The sequence below is a fragment of the Gymnogyps californianus genome, chromosome 6, assembly GCF_018139145.2.
Source record: "Gymnogyps californianus isolate 813 chromosome 6, ASM1813914v2, whole genome shotgun sequence".
In the NCBI taxonomy this organism is placed as follows: Eukaryota; Metazoa; Chordata; class Aves; order Accipitriformes; family Cathartidae; genus Gymnogyps; species Gymnogyps californianus.
Genome location: NC_059476.1, coordinates 8,449,257 through 8,468,978, shown reverse-complemented (window position 1 = coordinate 8,468,978; position 19,722 = coordinate 8,449,257). Strand labels below are relative to the sequence as shown.

General features: G+C 39.3%; 1 protein-coding gene across 4 annotated transcripts in view; it reads right to left on the bottom strand.

Moving 5' to 3' along the window:
- Positions 1 to 19,722, bottom strand: part of SHTN1 (shootin 1) — a 67,453-nt gene that overhangs the window by 21,696 nt on the left and 26,035 nt on the right. For all 4 annotated transcript variants that reach the window (XM_050899388.1, XM_050899389.1, XM_050899390.1 and 1 more), the window contains 5 exons: positions 17,812 to 17,909; positions 16,770 to 16,851; positions 14,548 to 14,642; positions 2,741 to 2,887; positions 1,289 to 1,442 (listed from right to left, as the gene is read on the bottom strand). In XM_050899388.1, the coding sequence (XP_050755345.1) occupies positions 1,289 to 1,442; positions 2,741 to 2,887; positions 14,548 to 14,642; positions 16,770 to 16,851; positions 17,812 to 17,909 (576 nt within the window). The remainder of the gene's footprint in view (positions 1 to 1,288; positions 1,443 to 2,740; positions 2,888 to 14,547; positions 14,643 to 16,769; positions 16,852 to 17,811; positions 17,910 to 19,722) is intronic.

Genomic DNA, 19,722 nt, shown 5'->3' with positions numbered 1-19,722 from the left:
GACTGCTAACAAGCTTAAAGATAATCCTGCTCTTAAGGATATGTTTCAGAAAAGCGTGGCTATACGTGGAGTCTTAACTAAGGATAGGGACTTTGGCCTCCTCTGACGGGGGCTCAAATGCTTCTCTGACCAGGTATCACACTTAAAACTAGCACCTGCTTAGGCCTGGAGCTGAACAAGGACTGAAAGCAAAGGCACATGCAAATACTTAACCAGCCATAGCCCCACACTCCCTATAGCGAGGCCACACACACCCGGGGCCCTTTTTAAGAGCAATTTTAAATAAAGAGCATTAGGTCAGAAATTTCCTCGTTCAACAGACAGGATGCTGCAGACAAGCCAGGCACCATCCTGATAGCAACAACAGTATGAACATCTGCACTGCAACAGTTGTTCCCTCCTAAATAGTCTGTGAATCTTTTCTGCCCGTATTCTTTGGGCGTTAGTTTAAATCTTAGAGACAGACACAAACAGTAGCTAGCAAGACTGTTTCTTTCCTTTCAGTCACTTGACATGGAACAAAATATTTGACTACAAGAGAGAGATTTAGATGCATAATTCTCATGGATATGAGCCATAAAAACCCACCGGATTTGTTTGGCTAACTCCCTTTGTAAGGCTCTGAAGGCAGTACTTACCTTTTAAATATCTGTTTCAAAACAAAACAAAAAAACCACCAACCCCCCCCCCCGCCCAGACCCTCTCACATCAGCAGAAATTGTCTTCTCACATGTCAATATGAAGGGCTAAATCATGTCTTTATTTTCACTGGTGTCTTCTATTGCAAGACTATTAAATGGTTGTGTAGCTTGATAATTATGGGATGTTTTTGTACAATTCATACAACGTAGACTCCACAGTCTGACAAATCACTGTGCATCTTTACAAAAAAAAAAAAAAAAAAGAAGAGTGGAGATATCCCATTTTATTTATTTTTAAAACTAGGTAAGAGGATACTTTTTGACTGAATACGAAGGATTGTGTCTTTCACACAGAAACCCATTCACATGTATATATCCATCTGTAAGACTCAGGGCAATCTAACAGCAGTATTTTTATACCTTACAAAAGTTTTAAAAGGTTATTCTTTCACACACATTCTGGACACGATTGTTCTGTGGTTGAAGGCAGTTGCTGTACTTTGTCTTGTGAAGCACAGGTCTGGATCTCGGCTACACAAAAGCCGTTGCTTCTGGGGTCTCAAACGTAACGTATAATTCTATTAGACGTGCACCACTCACACCCCCCCAACCGCACCTCTAAAATGAAAGTTATTACATGATTTTACCTGAATGCTTCAGGTCTCTAGCTTTTTCTTCTGAGTTCTGACACTTAAGCTCTAGTTCCTTTTTATCTTCTTCCAAAAGTTCTAGTTGCTGTTTAAGACGACTAATCTCCTTATGCAGTGCTTGATTCTCTAGCTGCTCTTCCAATTCTTTGATCTGCAGTTGCCAAACAATAGCATTCATTACAATAAAAGTTATTTTCTGTCCTTCCTTTTGATAAATAACCCATTAGGCACAGTTATTCCTGAAAACATGATGTTATAGTATAGGAGTGAACTACAAGTCCCAGAAAGAGCACAATTTTTGAATGACAGCTGGACAAATTTTTCTGAGAGATGTTAGAATTGTCTATTATGATCCTAACTTGTTTTATCTCTTCTTTAGAAGACTTCTTTAGCTCCAAGTACTTAAGCTATAAGATGTTCCCTTTTTCTTTTTATAGAGTTTTTATCACATAATTGGAATTTAATTTCAGAACGTTTCTTCATTTGAAGCACGAGAACATTGACACTTTTGTTCTCTTACTGAGTGCTTCCACTGACAGGCTGGTTATTTAAACTCCTTTGTCTCAACTCATGCAGATGCCAGTGGGTGAATTATGGAACATCAGGTTTAGAGGCAGCATTCAGGTGCAGAGTAGCAATCACTTCCCAACTCCCTAAATATATACATTTTGCTCTAGACTTCAAGGAGCCAAAGATGCAGAGGTTTTCTATAAACTGACAATTATTCTTCCAAAACACTTATTCAGAAGCATGTGAGATTACATATAGTCTTAGTATTGCTGCATTGATGAAAGCACAGGAACTGTCTACCTATTCCCAGCATTACTTTATTACCAGCATTTTAAGAAAAGGCCTCATAGCTAAGGGAAAATTTGTTTTTAGGCTTTCAAGTGAAGCAATGGTGATTTCTCCCAGTTAGAGATTGATTTATTCCCGTTTCAAAGAATATATTTGTTTGGATCCTAGCACTTTAGATCCTATCACACCACTGCATTCACCTAACATTTTCCTGCTCCAGTATGTCTGGCTCTTCCCCATGCATTTCTTTAACAAGTGACCAGACTACTAATGTGAACTGCCTATGTCTCACCTCCTGGTCTTCTTAGCTTATCCCCTCAAAATACCCTTTATATTACTCAGCGTCCAAAATATTCTCCTGTCATCTCTTTTTCACTTAATGGAACCTGACTTAATGCTTGTAATTGCACTTTATTGGCATCCAGAATAAAATACTTACCTAGACCAGAGCCTTATGGTTTTGTACTCATGTTTTAGCAGCGACCCAGAAGAAAGGAATCACAATCTTCTCTGAAGTTTAGTTTTCAGATTGTGAACTCTTATGGGGGACAAGATCTCAAATAATTCTGAACATAACAAATACATGACACTCCTTAAATTCAGGAGGCTTTCAAAGACTTCTGCATGAGATGAAAAGTAATCCTGTTTTACCTTTTGTTGGTGTTGAAGCCTCTCTTCTTCTAATGTGTGGGTTAGCCTAGCATTGTCGTCCAAAGCCTTCAAAAGCTGTTGATCAGGAGCGGAATTTTGCAGAAGCAACTGACTTTGCCTTTTCATCTTGTTTTGTTCAATAAACATCTGCCAAAACAAAACCCACCCCCAACAAAAACAATAGTTAAGCACCAACTAATGCTATCCTGGGAAAAATGGCAATGGGAAAGAAAATGAAGAAATTAACATTGTGTTAATATGGTAGGGATAGCGAGGAAGAAGGTGAGAAGGAAGGGGAAAGGAAGTTTAAGAGTAAAATTTACAAGAGCTAAGCTCACACTGAAAAGAACCAGGTGTTTGCTGAGAGAACCACCCACTGCTACACCTCAATTACCCACACGTTGGCAGCATTCAGAACTTAAACATATCTCTGAATTTTGTTTCCTGGAAATGGGAACAATCTGATCCCTATTCTGGGAGCTCTGGAGAGATTAAAAGAACTCAAGGTGGAGGAAAAAATGTCTATGAATTCACAGGCTACCTCCTCAAACACATCTGCAAGCCGTGGCGTAAAGCCCACTTATTTGAGGGTTACCTGGATACGTGAATGATGGAGAGTCTTTGGGAAATGAATTTCAGTCCATGTTTGTATAATCACTGTATGCACTTGCCCCGGGAAAAGGCATTTCAGGGAAATTTCAGCCTTTTAGTTCTGATCCTTGTGTTCTTTCCTCTTCCCCAGTTATATTTTTGATGTGGGGAATGGATACATTAGGGAGGAAAAAAAATAAATAGTCTAGAGACTTGACACTGGTAAAAATATCACACATTTCTCTAGGCTTCACCTAAGAGGTGCAGAGGCTGTCAGCACATGCAGTTTCCATAAGAGAGATCTGCTCCTTCCAGACTGTTCAGGAGCTCAGAAAAAAAAAGATTGTTTCCTGCCAACAGAAATTCCTAGCAAATTTATTCTGCATCTTGACATCTCTTTCAGGTAGAGGGTTGCCCCCCAGCCAACAGGCGCTTCCACTCTTGACAAACTCAGCTATGCCTATTCTTACAGCAGAAATGGGGACTGGGTCATGCTGAGGTTTCAGATGAGTGTGCACAGGTCAGCAAAGCATGCCACTTATGGCAGGAGAACAGAGAACAGCCTGAGAATGCAGACACTCCCTCAGACTGTAAAAACACTGTTGGATAGCACAGCAAAAGCAAGAAGATATTTTAAGAATAAAGTATGAGAAATACAAGAGTTCCATGAGATCTTTTCAGGTTCCCATACTATTTATTCACAAACCAAAATTACAGATACAACATATGGTTTCTTCCCATCTGGTGCTACTACAATGCTTTGTGATTATTTATTTTTTTAATACAATTGGATTTTAAAGAAATATCAGCTGATGCAGATTCATGGCAAGCATTCCACCCAGTGCTCTGCACGGACACTTCAACTGAGTCTTCTTAGCAAGCAACTCTCTCTCTAGCTGTACATACAGACCGAGAAGCCTGCTGAGAGTGCTGAACTTTTAACTCACAACGCAGCCTGCTTGACCCTGCGTGCCAAGAAGAGTCAATTGATGCGGCCTTAACACTAATAAAACCTACAATGAACACTTCATTGGGCAAAGCTGTGCCATGGGGGTGGGCAATAAAGGACTGGAAATATTCAATGAAGAGGAAATTATGAATACATAACATAGCTCTAGTACTATACTTTGTTATAAAACAAACAAAAACAAATTTATGACAATACACAGGCCACTGTGGCATGGTGTAAATTCTCACTGGACATCAGCTCCCTGTCCCAAAATTCTGCCAGTCAAACCAATTATGCTTGCGTTACCTTACACTAGTAGGGCTGTAGCAAAAACAATTCAAAGGCAAGAGAAGTTCAGAATCAAAGCTACCCACCCCAACCTGTAAAGGTTTGCCTTTGTATTGCAACTCATCAATTTGTTTAACATTTTACCTTCTTAAAAGAAACACCATCTTTGAAACATCATACTTTAGAAAGGCCTCTAAATCACTGCTAAGGAACTCAAGACTGTCTCAAAGCCTCCTGCTTTTCTGTTAAGTCAGTCAAAAGTTATTTAACCCTGACAGAAACAACATTTCTCTAGAAGCCACCTTTAGCAAACATCACAGTTTACCCACTGTGAACTTTCAAAGCAAAATGAAAACTTGGGTTTCATTTTTTTGGAATCTGAAAAACAGTTTGAGGTGATAATTCCAGATTTTTGTTCCCTGAGTTTCTGCCACTAAAACCAACAGAACAGAGTTGTTCCAGCCTGAGGGAGCAGAAAGCTGCCAAAACAAGAAGAAACCAAGTAGAGCAACTTGATTTCTTCAACTTGAGCAGATACTTCACCAAATGGAGAAAATTCATATTCACATTGTTTCATGCTCTTCTGCAACAAAATGAAAAAACTCCTTTTGAAGACCTGGGTGAAAACCTTTTCATTCAGAAGTTTTCACGGGAAGTCCTGCATTTTCAATTAGCTTTATAAATTGCTTTCATGATATTGCAAATACATTCCTGCTTACAATATATGTGAAAGTGTCTTCTCCACCACAAAAAAAAAAAAAAAGTGTTGCTTATAACTTAATGCTGCAATCAGACACATGGGAATCAATTTCTCATGGGGAGTCCCATCCATTTCAGAAGTTACTTACACACATGTCCTTGAAGTACCAGCATATTCTAAATGGAAGGGACAAAACTAGACAAGACAGTTGTGGCAGATAATGCAGAAAGCAAGCTAGTGATAATCTGATTGCAAGTTTTTGAGAGGTTGCTCTATGCGTTTGAAATGGGAATAAAAAAGACCCTTAGAAATTAATTCTAATTTAAAATTTAAAAAATCAATTCCTGCTTCAGCAGGGCAGAAACCTGACTGCCTCCACAACCCTGAATATTAATTAAAGTGACTGCTGAAAGGGCAAAACAGCTACTAACAGGATTATTTGGACTAGGTGGAATTTAACCAATTGATGGATTAGTTCCGACTTTGCCACCTGCTAGACAATTATCTGCAGAGTATCCCAATCAATGCTAGAAACATAAGTCGATGCTGGAGGAATCTACTGAAACCACGACTGCAGCTAAAGGCAGATTACAAAGGACAATAGTTTGCTTACATCTATCATTTTCATTTACAAAATCTCCAAGTGTTGTGCAAACCAGCTACCTGTATTTCCCTCATGAGTTTACAAACAGAAGCTCCGAAGTGCAGGAAATCTTGGACTTGGCCACTTTCCATCAGCAGAGTTTGCACAAGAATTGGGGAGGGGGAAAGAGAAGGGGGTGAAATCCTGAAAATAATAGACCCTTGACCTTAATGGGGCCACACCTCATTCTCAGACCCCTGCTCTAACCATTACCCTACAGAACGTTCGCTGCAGCTGTTTTTTGTTTACACCAGAGCTGAAAAAGGAATTCTTCCTCATTAAAAAAGTTAGAAAGCAACTCTGTTAGTGTCAAGTCCCTGGGAACTTCAATCCTCATTCAAGTAGCGTTCGTTGGATGCTTTCCAACTAACTCCTCTCACAGGAGCAAAATGAGGCCAAAGGAAATGCGTTAATATCCATATGTTGCTACATTTCCATCTATACATCATTTGGGTACTCACTATGTGGAATAACTTTTTTGTCTTTAGCTACAGTTTGAAGGGAGAAGAATGTCTCAGTACAGTAGCACTGTTATAATAAGGTAATCACTGGTTGCATAAAGTAAAATAAAAATCAGTGGCAAACGCTACCCACTATGAATAGAATAACAAAAGGTATGTAGCAAGGCAGAATCCAGCTTCGGAATTCTCAAACAGAAAAGAGAAGATCAATCAACCGAGCAGTTGGTCCCGATTTCAATCCTTGGCAGCACTGCTCTATCCCCTCCACATCCTGGTGAGAAATCAGTAAGTCATCCTTATGGAGTGGTAACCCACTCGTTTACATTTCTCATAGTTTACAGGAGCTGATGTCTTTTGCATTATGTGTACCCTGAAGCCTTATAGTCTTGTGTCCAGACCTGAAATAAGTCCCAAGGGAGGCAGGGTCAAGGTACTTGTATCTCCCCAAAAGAACATGCTGTTTGAAGGATTTTATGTGATAGGGGGGACAGAGTGATCTTGTCTGATTATGCCTAGACAAGGCACTAAGTGGCTCTAAATTCAGGAGGTACTCAGTTTAAAATATAAATCCAGGTGTGGATTTTAGTTCAATGGCTAATCAGGAAAAAAATAAATATATATACTCTAACTTTGTAACTGCTTTACTGTACTGTACTATATTTTATTTATTTCATTTATATTACCTTAACTGTCCTGTATTATTACTGTATACCTGGGCTTATGAGCTTCAGTGCATATAAATATTACAGCAGGAAACAATGGCTAGTGGGTTTTTTTGATAGAAGACTTGAGGAACAGATGTATCCTATTAAAACACATTACGAAACACACCCATAGTTTGGACATTGACCTCAAAATGCTCTCTCTACACTCAGGCTCAATGCTGCACATCAAGCAATGATGATAGCCTCGTACGGGTTACAAATCCCTTGTGGTTTAGTGGGTTCACAGGTGTCTGAAGTGCTACTCAGGAAAAAAGCTACAACAAATAAATGGGTTCTGCAGTTAGGACACAATCCAGAAAACTTACTTCAGTACATGCTTAATTTTAAGTGCATGTGGCATTACTCTGATCTGAAAGTTTTGTATGCGGTGCTTATATTCTTCCCTGCCTGGGAACTGCTTCTATGGAAAGTAACCATCACATGGTGTCAGACAGAAAGAGATTACCCAAACGGCTCATATCAAGGGCATGGAGGGCACAGGACAAGACTCTCTTTAACAGAAAAAAAAAAAAAACAAAAAACAAAAAAAACAACCAACCAACATGAAGTATGGAAAACCAGAGCGATGCATTGCTGGCAATGTGCTGTGATCTTCATAGACTTCCTCCTTCAGAGGAGCCAAAGACTAACCCTAGTTGGATTTTCAAACTGCCACAGAGAACTGAGCAACATGATCATGAAAAAGGACATATGCATAGTAATGGGCAGCCAACAGGCACTCCTCTCTCTCTAGATGATTCATAATATTTTATGGTTAATAGTTTTTGTTAAGACCTGCATCAATTTTAGACTAATAAAGATACAATGCACTTGTTTTAGTTATTTGGCTAATTGCCAGACAACTTCTGAAAGGACTATTTCTAAAGAGCTACAAGATGTAGCATTAATAAGTTTTGTGGCTCAAAAGAGGTCTAATTTACTCAGAATGGGGGAACTGGAGTAGATGAGTTAACCCTATTTCTTGTCCATCATTTGCTTCTCACCACAGAAGTGCTTGGAGCATGTATTTTGAGTGTGAGAAAACTGAATCCCCCTCAGCACTGTGACTTCCTTAAAAACACAGCATTATTTATTTTACCAGCCTGTTCTGTACAAAAGGGTTTGTCAAACTACAGCACTCATTCTTCACTTATGAGGCATAACTGCCCAAGGCCCAAAATAACGGGAAAAAAAATAATCTCTATTGTTACTTATTTCTTCATGTCCTGCAGTTAACTGTTTTCTTTTTGCGATGCTAGAAGTATAGCAATACATTCTATAATGCTCACAGTCTTACAGCATTTAGACACCATCTAATATATTCAGAAATAGATCATATACCACATGAAAAAGGAGGAAACCTCTTCACTTTTTTCCCCCAATAGATTAATTACCTTAACAAAAAAGAGAAGGAGCGGGGGAGAGAGACCAAAGAGGTAGTTTCCTAGAGCATACATCTGTTACCATTTCACAAGCCTGTTCCTGGAAAAAAGCTTGATGAAACATATTAGTGTTACATCATGCTTCAAAAGTCGTAACATTCAAGCTCAGGAGAATTCAAGTACTACCCACTTATCATGTCTCTTTAATTATTATTTCCAGTTCAGTCAGCTGGACTGCAAATTAATTATCTTCAGATACCAGTTGCTGTTGAACTATCCTTGGTAATGCACAGAGCGCGGTACTTGTAAGCACAGAGTTGCTCCATGAGTGCTGGTTTTGCAGCATCCACTCACAGATGTAGCAGGTTAATGCAAAAGTCCTCACAAATTAACCCAAAAGGTCACAAATGCATCTGCAGAAGAGTTCTTTGGGAGCTCATGTCATCGAAATAACTAAATCCATTGCACGCAACCTCATGAGTAGTGCAGACATCTGTTAAGAATGACAGTAATTTTTCCTAAGTCTTATAAAATGATAGCCACCTTTTACCTTTCAATAAGGGAAGATTCAGTCCCAGATTAAGTAATGTCAGCTGTGCACTGGCCCAGGTACAAGATGCAGGCATTTTGAGGTAAACAAGTTAAATGCAAACTTCTTGTTGTGTAATAGTTACTTAGAAACACAGACATAGGTGTAGTATGCTGTTTTAAAGCATCCGTAAGTATTGAGAATTGGAGGGAAAGTCAAAGAAAAAGATGAACGATGCACATTACAGACTCACTTTATTTTTTTTAATCCATCTGGATCACAGTTTCTTTGAACATAGTTTGCGGTTTGAGAGGTTGAAAGGCTATTTTAGAGATAACCATAAACACTTGGGAAACGCTTCATTTTTTTTCCAGTTCTGTGTTTTGAGAAAAAAAGCCTACGCTAGCCTCAAAAGTGAGAGGAACCCCAACAAACCCGCTCAGCAGTTTGACACTTCATTTCTATTTATCCAGGATACAGAGGACAGAAAACAACAGCTCAGTGCTAACTTTGAGAGCACACTGCCTCCTCTCTGGGAGGTTTCCAGAGTAACTTTAGGTGCAGAGGTTGTCTCCATGCCAGCACACACGACAGTAATAAACTGTTCACTTTACAAAATATTGTTGCAAGGCAGGATGTATGCTTAATAAACCATTTATGCCAGATTATTTTGTTAAACTCCTCGGATTTTTACATCGCCAAGACTTTCAATTTACTTCTCTCACTGTGTTCCTCCCCTTTTGGCTTGCTTTGGCTGTATGTATTGTATTTTGCTCATCTTTGTGGAAGAGTGCTTTTCAGGGCTAGCCTCTATATTATTGCGATGGCCTTCAAGATACTCTCTGCCTTCCTTTGTTTTCTTACAAACTGCTCCACAAAGAGCTGAGAGATCTTAAAGTGTCTCTTAAAACATGACACTAGAATTCTGGTTAAGCTTGCAAAGATTACTGTGTTAACAACCCTGTTTTATTCAGGTAGGTACAGATTTTTCCATGCCCCCGCCCCTTACACACTCTATTTATTTTATGCAGATTCCTGTACCTTTCACAATGGATTGTGACTCACTTCAAACCCTCTTTCTTTCTCCTTCCCCCTCTCCACGCCACGGCTGACAATATTTACTCGGTTTCTTTAGAACCTCTAAAGAGCATGAATTCTAATGTTTGAAGTTGGATCATTTTTGATTAATTAAATATATATTATGGTGGTGCCAGCAGCATGACTATAATTAAAGCTGTATTGGATTTTTTTTTTTTTTAAATCAAAAGCTCTGATTTTCAAGTGTTCGCTCACTCCTTTCTGTGCTTGCTCCCTCCCTCCCTCGCTCCTTGTCTCTCCTCTCCCCCCATCTGTGTTCGCTTCTGCACACACACTCACCCGCCCATTATCTCTCACACCTGCACTCCCAATTGCTCACATTCTGTGGCAAATCCTCCTCACTTGTCAGAAGGGCAGAATGCAAAGGGCATCCCTTCGAAAAGCAGCCTGCACCAGCCACTCATCTGGTCTCCTCCCATCGCAGCCGCAATGCAACCCCAGGAGGGCAAAGCTAAAAGATGAAGCCACGCTATGCGGAAAGAGGTTAATCTCAATACATGGGCCAACTCCCGCCATGAAGGCAAGCTTCAGATACCTCAGCCCCTTAGAAAGACAACATACCCACCACCAAACAAGCCCCTCCACAGCCAGTAAGTCTGTATTTCAGTGAGCTAAAAGACGCAACTACGCTGTTTGAGGTGTCACAAACAGTAATACGAAACACTAAGATGTGCCATTCTAAAGTCTACGCTGTGGCGCTGCAGTGACAGCCGCACTACTCAGAGCCTATTTGCTTTCTAGAAGTGCTCCAAACAAGTTGAGCACAAGGCACTGAATGTGCAGTGTTGCCCTTTACTCAAAGGTATTCCTTCTCTCAACACTGCACAGCTTATCACAACCAACCATTGTGGCTTCTGCAAAATCCAACCAAAAATCCAGCAGGTTTTTTGTTTTTTTCAAGAAACATTTTATAGGGACAGAGAAAACATGTGGCTGATGAAAGCAAGCAGAAAATCCCTGCACATCCTTAGCATAATCCAAACAGCTCCTGTAAGCACATCCTAGAAACCTCAGCTCTCAGAACACAGCTGCGACCCCGTGGCATGATCCATGCGAGAGGACGCTCATACAACCTCATCCAAGCATAAAGCTTTGCTGTTGCAGATGCAGTTGTGGGCCAGAGACTGTTTCTCTAATGTCTCAGGTCACTAAAGGGACACCATCAGTGTGAAACCAGGCCAATGATAACAGAATTTTAAAGTAATTTGAAATGCTACTAGTTCCCCAAACACAACTGAGCAATGCCTTTGTTGTCACATGCTCCTGTATTTTAAAAAACTTTCCAAAGATCTTTCTGAATAGCATGACAGAAAAGGAAGAGAGGTAGGTACACAAACGGAGACTAAGGTAGGCCTGAAGCTCACTGTTGTAATGACCCCATTTTGGACTGGAGACCTTAATGGGATGAAAAGTCTCAACTGAAGAGCTACACTGTCTATCTGCAACAACAGGGGCCCATATTTTCAGAAGAGACAACAACTAAATAATGACAAAAACCAAGAAGTTTGCAAATAATCAGCATTTCTTCGGCATTGTGCTTAACAGCTTGCCTGTCAGTTTGTTATTCAAACACAAAAAGTACTTTAAATATCATTTTTCAAAATGTATAGGTGTCTGAATATTACAGTTATGAATCTAAGCAAAAGCAACATTCTGGGCTCAGAGTATCAGGTTATACTCTTATGATCTGAAAACCAGCTTAACTACGCATTTATAAATTACTCATTTCTAAGAGATTTAAGACCTTTACATACAATCTTCTGTTGTCAGTTAATGAACAGAAGCACATAATTGTTCCGTACTTCAGAAGATAAAGCAGAGCAACAGTAGGAGATGCAAGATAGATACTGTAATAACGCATGCTAAATGAACATGCTTAACATTCTTAGAAATTTGTTTTCTGAAAATAACAGTTCTGCAGATATTACAGTCGACAAACACCGCTAATAAAACAATAATGCCTGCACAATCTCAGGAGGTTTAAAAAAAACTGCGTTATAAAAATAGTTATCATAAAAGCATGGGTAATGAACAAATCCAGGTTTTCTAAAATTTAAAAATAGTTGCAAGAAGGTAATATTTTATAACACAGACTGGTAACAGTATTGAAAAAAATCCAAATGAATACTTAATAAACATAGGCAATATTTTGTTCAACAACTTTTGGTCACTAATAAACGCCTCTATCTTTAATAAATTTGAATGGAATTTGCAGATCTCATTTTTATTTCTGAAACATCACAGTGAGCCTTTGAGCAAAACGTAAATGGCCCAACGGCACTGAAGCTATGGCAAAGGCAGGTGTCCAGTTCTGCTCAGCAGAGGAATTTGGGCTGCATCCCACCAAGCTCTGTAAAAGTGAGGTTTGGAGGAGGCTGCATGTGCAGCCTCTTTGATTTCAGAAATCACTCCTCTAGAGTGATTTCTCCCCCACATCTCTTGACTCTAATAGCATCCTGAAAAGTCCATCTCTATACTTAAAATTTGGGAGTTAACAGGACATTTTAATAATTAGTAAATAATTTTCACTTCTATTGTTTCTTATTCCCTTGGGGGGAAAATGTGTCAAGCTGCTTTAGCTTTGCCTGAAGTACATTTTCAACACGTGGCAGACACACTGACAACAATAGGCAGGAGACTGCAGGTATGTGTATATACACAAGTTACATAAATTTAAATTTACTTCAGTTGCAAGTCGACTCATCGAATGATTGACGCTTCAGTAGTGGAACTGATAAGCAGTAGTTTATCTAAAGCTAGGTTATACCATATACCTGTATGAATGAAAGAGAATCTGCCAACACTTAATAAACCTGAATTTGCAAATACCTTCCTCTTTTAGGCTAAGCACCCAACCCTGTTACCCAAATGCAAATTTTCCTATTAACAGAAAGAGAAATTGATCTGTACCTAGAAGTTATTAGGTTTCTGCCAAGTTAGCTCCTTCAATGGGTTTCCCAAAGGGTCAACAGAGTGACCTTGCAAAGGAAAGAACAGGAAAGAGCTGCAAAAGGTGGAATGAGGAGAAAGAGAACCAGTACCCTTGGCCCAAGTGCCCTGAAGTTCTCCAACCTCTGTACACAGCACAGAGAGAGCTCGCTCTCAGGCACGAGAGAGTGAGTGCAAGCAACATCAGCATCGACTTCCTCACCCCTAGCTTCCAGATTTTCAAATTTACTTACAGTTTATCGCAAATCCCCGAAAATTTGTTATGTTTAAAATGCTGCTATATGATTGTGTTCATATCCAAAACACTCAAATACCCAGCAAAACCCACAAGATTAACAGAACACAGTAAGCCTATTCACTGTTTTCTATACAGGTTCCAAATGTATACATGCCCTTGCTTACAATCACTGACTGAATGCAGTTAGCTGTACAGGAGTTATCAAATACATTTTTTCTTTTTTTGAGAGAGAGAAACAGCAGCAGCAAAGACAAAAAGCAAAAGAGCTCTCTATTCAGACAAAGCTGACTTCACGGCTGCCAGCAAGCAGGTATTTAGCCTTCAGGGTTTCAAAGTCTAAAATTCACTTCATATCAGATGTCAGATGTTTCCCTTATTTACACTATTTCAGTACTGATTACTCATGTAATTTTGATATATAACGGGTTTCTTTAAACCTGAGCTCCCCAGAAAGTGATTACTTCGGAAACCCAACTTTTATTAAAGAAAATATTGATGCATGGCTTGGGATAGAAAAGCTTGAAAATATAACACAAGTGCAGAGCTCTCAAAATCCAGAGTGCAAACAGAAGAAACACATGAGAAAAAAAAAAACAAACAAAAACAGACTCATGATTTTATAGGGCTTCAGTCTATCAACAGAATGAAAGAGTTTGTCAGCATTTTCTAAGCCAAACATTGCCAGTCACAAGCCATCAGAGCAACCACCAGCCATTCCATAATGCTACCCAGTAACTCATTTTCCTCTTTGGGAGTTTATACATTTTCTAAAACATGGAAGCAATTTTTTTCAGCTTGAATGCTCCCTGCAATAGGTTATTTGAAAGGTATATGTTAAATAGCAGCCAAACTTGCATAAACCTCAACTAATACTGTATTTTGCAACGCTTTTTTGTGAGTTCACATATTTTTCAGGAAAAACACAGTGCTTCAAATTATATCACTAGAAAGGCAGCTAATCCTTCCCAGATCCAACCACTACATATACCACATTGAAATGTTGCGGCTGACTAAGCCCGTTATAAATTTAAAGCCTCGCTTTAAAAGGGGAAAGAGGTAAGACTGCATGGATAATTCTGAAGTGCTTTATAAATGCTGTTGAAACAGTAAACCCATTTTACAGATGAAGTACAGATGTTAGCTAAGTAGTACGTGGACATTCAAAGACATCTTTTGTACGAGAGCTGGGAATTGAAATCAAGCCATCTAAGCTGGTAGGTTTTGCCCAGCTGCAATGTCTTCATTTTACAAGATCCCTTTTTCTTGACTACTCACCTCTTGTGCAAACGACTCTGCTTTCTTCCGCAGGTTCTTTTCCAGTTCAAAGTTTACATGAAGCTCCTCATACTCCTCTACTGCCAGCACAGACACTGTTTAGAAGAATAAAACAAGATCAGAAGTAAAAGTGGAATGGATCAAAAGAAGAAGAAAGTACTGCTTGATTTACCCAGGTAAGCTGTTATTCCCTAATACCGTGAACCCTTGAATGAAGGTGTAACCTAGTTGTGCATTTCCGTATACAGTCCACTTTGCAATATTTGTCCTGTTTGCTCTAAACCTCACTATATATATGCACAATTACTGATCTTCTGAATAGAGTAATATTCCTCCCGTCTAGACTCAAAATCTCCAGTAACAGGCATCACGTAGCACAGATCGTATTTTGCCTCTTTGGGTGTAAACAACCAAAGCCTCAAGAGAGGCTTGCTGAATCTATCAAAGATTACTATGTTATTTTGGAGGCACCTGTATTTGCCTGCCTGGTTTGAGTGAGGCTTGATGTGTCCCTTTACAACAGAGATTTAAAGGAGTCTCAAGAAGAAAACAGTGCAATTTTTTGTTGCCTGTATTCAAACTGTGCTCACAAAAGCGAGGCTCATATGGGTGGCTAAAGCTAACCATGAGGCATGCTTCTCCAAACCATTCTGAACAGGCCTCAATCCAGGACAGCAAGGATCATCTGTAAGTACTCAAGTACCATTTATTCTTAATATGTCTCAGTGACCACTTGCATTATCTTGATAAGCTTTATCTCTTCCTGGCTGAAGACTAGTTTGCAGGGTGATGACACTGGATTTCTAACACTGTTGTACACAAGTTCCTTGCTTTTTTGGAGACCAGCATAACAGTTTTTAAAGCTACATACAGTAAGTGGTTCTTTAGACAGTGGGATACACATCCCAGCCTACCTGACTCTCAAAATGATGTTAACTTAAAAAAAAAAAAAAAAAAAAATAAAAAATGCAAAAAACCCCAACAAACAGCCCACACACTTAGAAAGATTTAAGAAAAATTCACCAACTCCAACTGAAACGTATTGATTACACAGCTTCAAGACAGTGCCACATAGACAGAGAATACAGTAGGTATTGAACAGATACTTTGGTAGCTCATTTCAAGCATACAAAAAAAATCTTGCTTTATGTTGCCAGTGCATTAGGACCTAGCCTGGTATAACTCCTCCTTCCTGGAACACAGGCAAATGTGAAACAAGGGGTTGTTCTTTTGATCATGCGTAGAAAAAAGAAAACATTTCAGAGACTTTTCATCTGCCACGCTAGCCCATCAAAAGCTTCTTCAAGCTGATCTGTCTAATCAACCTATCTGAAGTTTGGTGTTTTAAGAGTCTTCAAGTACTGCCTGTCATAGGCTTAAGCAATGCAGACACATGGAAGAGGTAAGAGATGAATGCATGGTGGAAGCTGACAGGATACGCCCTACTATATCTTGGCCAGACTCATTGTCTTCCACTTCACAAAAATGTGAAACAGCCAAGGAGACTTTTAACCAAACAATTTTTAATTTTATAAGTCTAAATAAGCAACAAGAGAAAAAGGCACAGTAATCCAAGGCACTAAAATATTTCCCCTCCCCTTTAAACTTCTTTTGGGTCAACTATTTCTTATGTGGAAGCACTCACCTTCATTAAGCAAAAGCTTTCCTCTTCTGAGCCGTATCTCTTTTTAGACTTTCCCTGCCCTGGTTTTACCTCTCATCTCTTTCCAGGAAAGGAAAGTCCCCGCTTTCCCTCCATAACTTGGAAATCTTATTTACCTCATTCCCAGCACTCTTGCGTTTTCCTCATCACCCTCTGAACATACAACAAGTTGCTCCCAAGTCTTTAGACATTCAAAATTATTAGCTGTGTCCCAACTAAAAGGAAGGCTGATGTAATGATTTAGGAAAACAGGAGATTAAGGTTCAAACTCCAACTCTGTGAAGGACTGCCTTCCTGCCCTAGTCTGCTACTTGTGCCACAAGGCAATCAGTTTTCCTATTCTCACATACAACCTGCTATTTACACTGTCACATTTTCCTGGAGTAGAGACAGGCTAGAATAGTCCATGTGTTTACACAGTGCCTGCAGCAATAAGGCCGAGTGTCAGATCTGGACCACAGTCACTGTTCTGTAACCTACTCTTTGTACTACAACATAAAAGCTCTGAAGCTTCTGCAAAGGATGTAGCAGTGTTAGAGAACCTGCTGAGACCACACACCTCTGTTACATTTCTCCAACAGTTTTTGCTGCTTGTTAACTTCTGTTGTCAAAACAGCCTTTTCTTCTTTCACTTTATTCACCTAGAAAAGTATAAAGAACAAATAAGAGTATTTTAGTTAGTGGCATAAGGCATATAGCACATACATAATGCAAGCAGTATTTTGCTTTCAGTAATTCTGTTTCTTAGGTTTGGCTTGATGTTAGGGTTTCCAGTGGGATGGAAAGCATTTTTACCCCAACCTACAGACCTCATAACAGATGTCATAAAAGGGTTATGACCTAATCCTCCCATGGCCATTCGCATGGCACGTACCAGTCACAGCTGCAAACATAACGTCTTTGGAACCTTTCAGGATGAGGTGCCATAGCACCTGGTTGAAAAGTTACTAGCTTGCTCTTGACTGTTTGCGTTTTAATATAGTCATGCTGCTGTTTTGGTTTTTTTCCTGGGCTCTGTTTATTGTCCAAGAGCTGTCAGCTGTGTCTTTCTGAATGCAAGTGTTGCATAGACAGGAAGAGCCACTAAGTCCTGATTTGCATCAGTACATGGCTTATCCAGTTTTCAAGCAGGAATGAAACTCTGCTGGCTCAAAAAGCCAATTTGCTGGTCTAATTACCATGACAGGGCACTGCCAATGGCTAAACTCAAGGATATGCTCAATGAAGTAGCACCAGTGATTAAACTGGACATTCTCCAAAAGTATTTCTTGCACATCCACAGGTTTAAGGAAATCCAAAAAAAAACCCCACAGGCTGTGATGGGTGAGGGGCTGTCAGGAAGGGGAGATGAGAGTTACAGTATGGGCATTAGAACAGATCATGAAAAGTCATGTGCCAGCAACAGCAGCAGACTGGACTCTGACATAGAATGCCCCTCCTAGGCGTATGCCCTATGTGGTCCATCATATGGGAAGGCTGGCAGGACTTGCGATTAGATGGTATTCAATTAACTTCACAACTGAGCATTTTTAGCAAAATTAGATACAAAAAGTACTGAATACACGCTAACATAGTCTCGCCTTCCATGGTACAATACATACTTCTTCAATTACTTCTACAAGTTTGCACCTCAGGTTTTCCAGTTCAATGGCTAAGGTCTTCTTTTCCTCATGAACAGATATGATTTGATCTCGCAGCTCTACAGTTTGAGGAAGGAAATGAAAAATATATTTTATTCTTGGAAGAAAACAACAAAGGAAATGTCATAGCAATGAAAGTACAATCGAGTACGAAACACCTTAACTGCATACAAAGCACCAGTTGTATTCAAGGTACATCCTCAATAATTTAGGAACTTTGCATAAGTGTCAAGTAACAGATCTATAACTGGGCCACAGTTTCAGATTTACTCTATTGAGGTAAGCTGCCTTGTTCAGTACTGCCGTCTTTATTTGCATTCTGAATGATTCATTTCCTGCTATAACTGGGCCAATCCTGCCACCACAGAGTGTCCTCAGTCCTACTCAGGAGACTGTCACATCACAGAGACTCTGCTACGGAGGTAGCAGAAAGCAATTTTTAATAGGCGTCCTTTAAAACAAATTAATGCACTTCAATTCTTTTTGGATCATGAGTTCTTGTCACAAGGGAAATAAACAAAACAACAGGCAGTTAATACTTGGGAGGTTTTCACTGAAGAAATTGTCCTGAACAGCTGCCAATTTATAGTCTTTGTAACATTATGTGAACAGAGTCAGAATATAACCTTTACTGATGGAAGAGCTAATGCTTGTAATTTTCCCCTCAGAATTTTTGTTCCTTAATTATCAAAATATGAAATAAATTAAATTCACAATGGAATAAAACATTTGATTATAATCACTTCTTAACAGGAGATCAGTTTGCATACATAATATATCAAGGTTTAGGGTAACATAAAAACACCACAAAAATATAAATTTATTGATATCTATATTAGCTTTCAGTAAGTGCTCTCATTCCCCACCTGCTTCCAGTATTTCATAGCACTGCTGTTAGTTGAATAACAGCCATGAGTTGAGAAAATTGTTGCTAATCAATTGCAGATGATGATGACATGCTGCCTGTCATTCTGTTTGGTCTCACATCTTGAAAATGTTGATTCTACCCCAGCCCTCCCCCCCCAATTCAGGAGCCTCAGATTTATTTTCCTCCAAATTAAAGGCATACACATTCTAAAGTAAATAAAAAGACTTGTTTTCCCAGAAGATTCTTGAACCAAATCGTCTGGTTTATGGATTTGTGCTTTCCAGTGAAATTAATGGGAAAAAATGTCTCACTGAAATTTACGGTAACTGGATTAAGTCAGGTCTTACAATACACATATCAACCTCATACAGAGAGGAAAGCATATCCATATAACTAAATCTTTATAAATGTGTACAAGGAATGTTTCTTTTCAGATACAGGGTATGCACTAAACTGCTTGACCAACACAGCTGAGTTTTCAGTTCTTGTTATACCTGAAAGGTGAGCGAAAAAGAAAAAGAAAACCCAAAACCTATAAATGAATTTCAGGTACTGCTCTGAGACCACTCTACACTTCCATTAGGAACTACAGCTTTCCCTAATGTATGAGATAGCAAAAAGAGAGGAAGGTATCTGAGGGACAAAATTTTATCCCTTTAATAAATGAGAGGGTTTTAATCAAAGAGCCTCAGACTGTGCACTACCTTATTGTATATCCTTACAGAAAAATGGTGGGAGGGAAGGAATCATTCCAAGAAACATCCAATATTTTATTAAATGGTGAGAAGGCCAAAAGACTTGCAAGGTTCCCAACACAAAAACACAACTGCTTGGAATCATAAACATGCATAGAAAGGCAGATTTCACCTTGGGCAACACCACAAAGCATTAAGGGGAGTTTTGAAAATACATCTGTCAATGCATATGGTCTTTCACTTAGCAGGTAATCCAAGATGTAACTTCAGAGTTTTCCCTGAAGACAAACACCATGCAGCTTGGCTTAG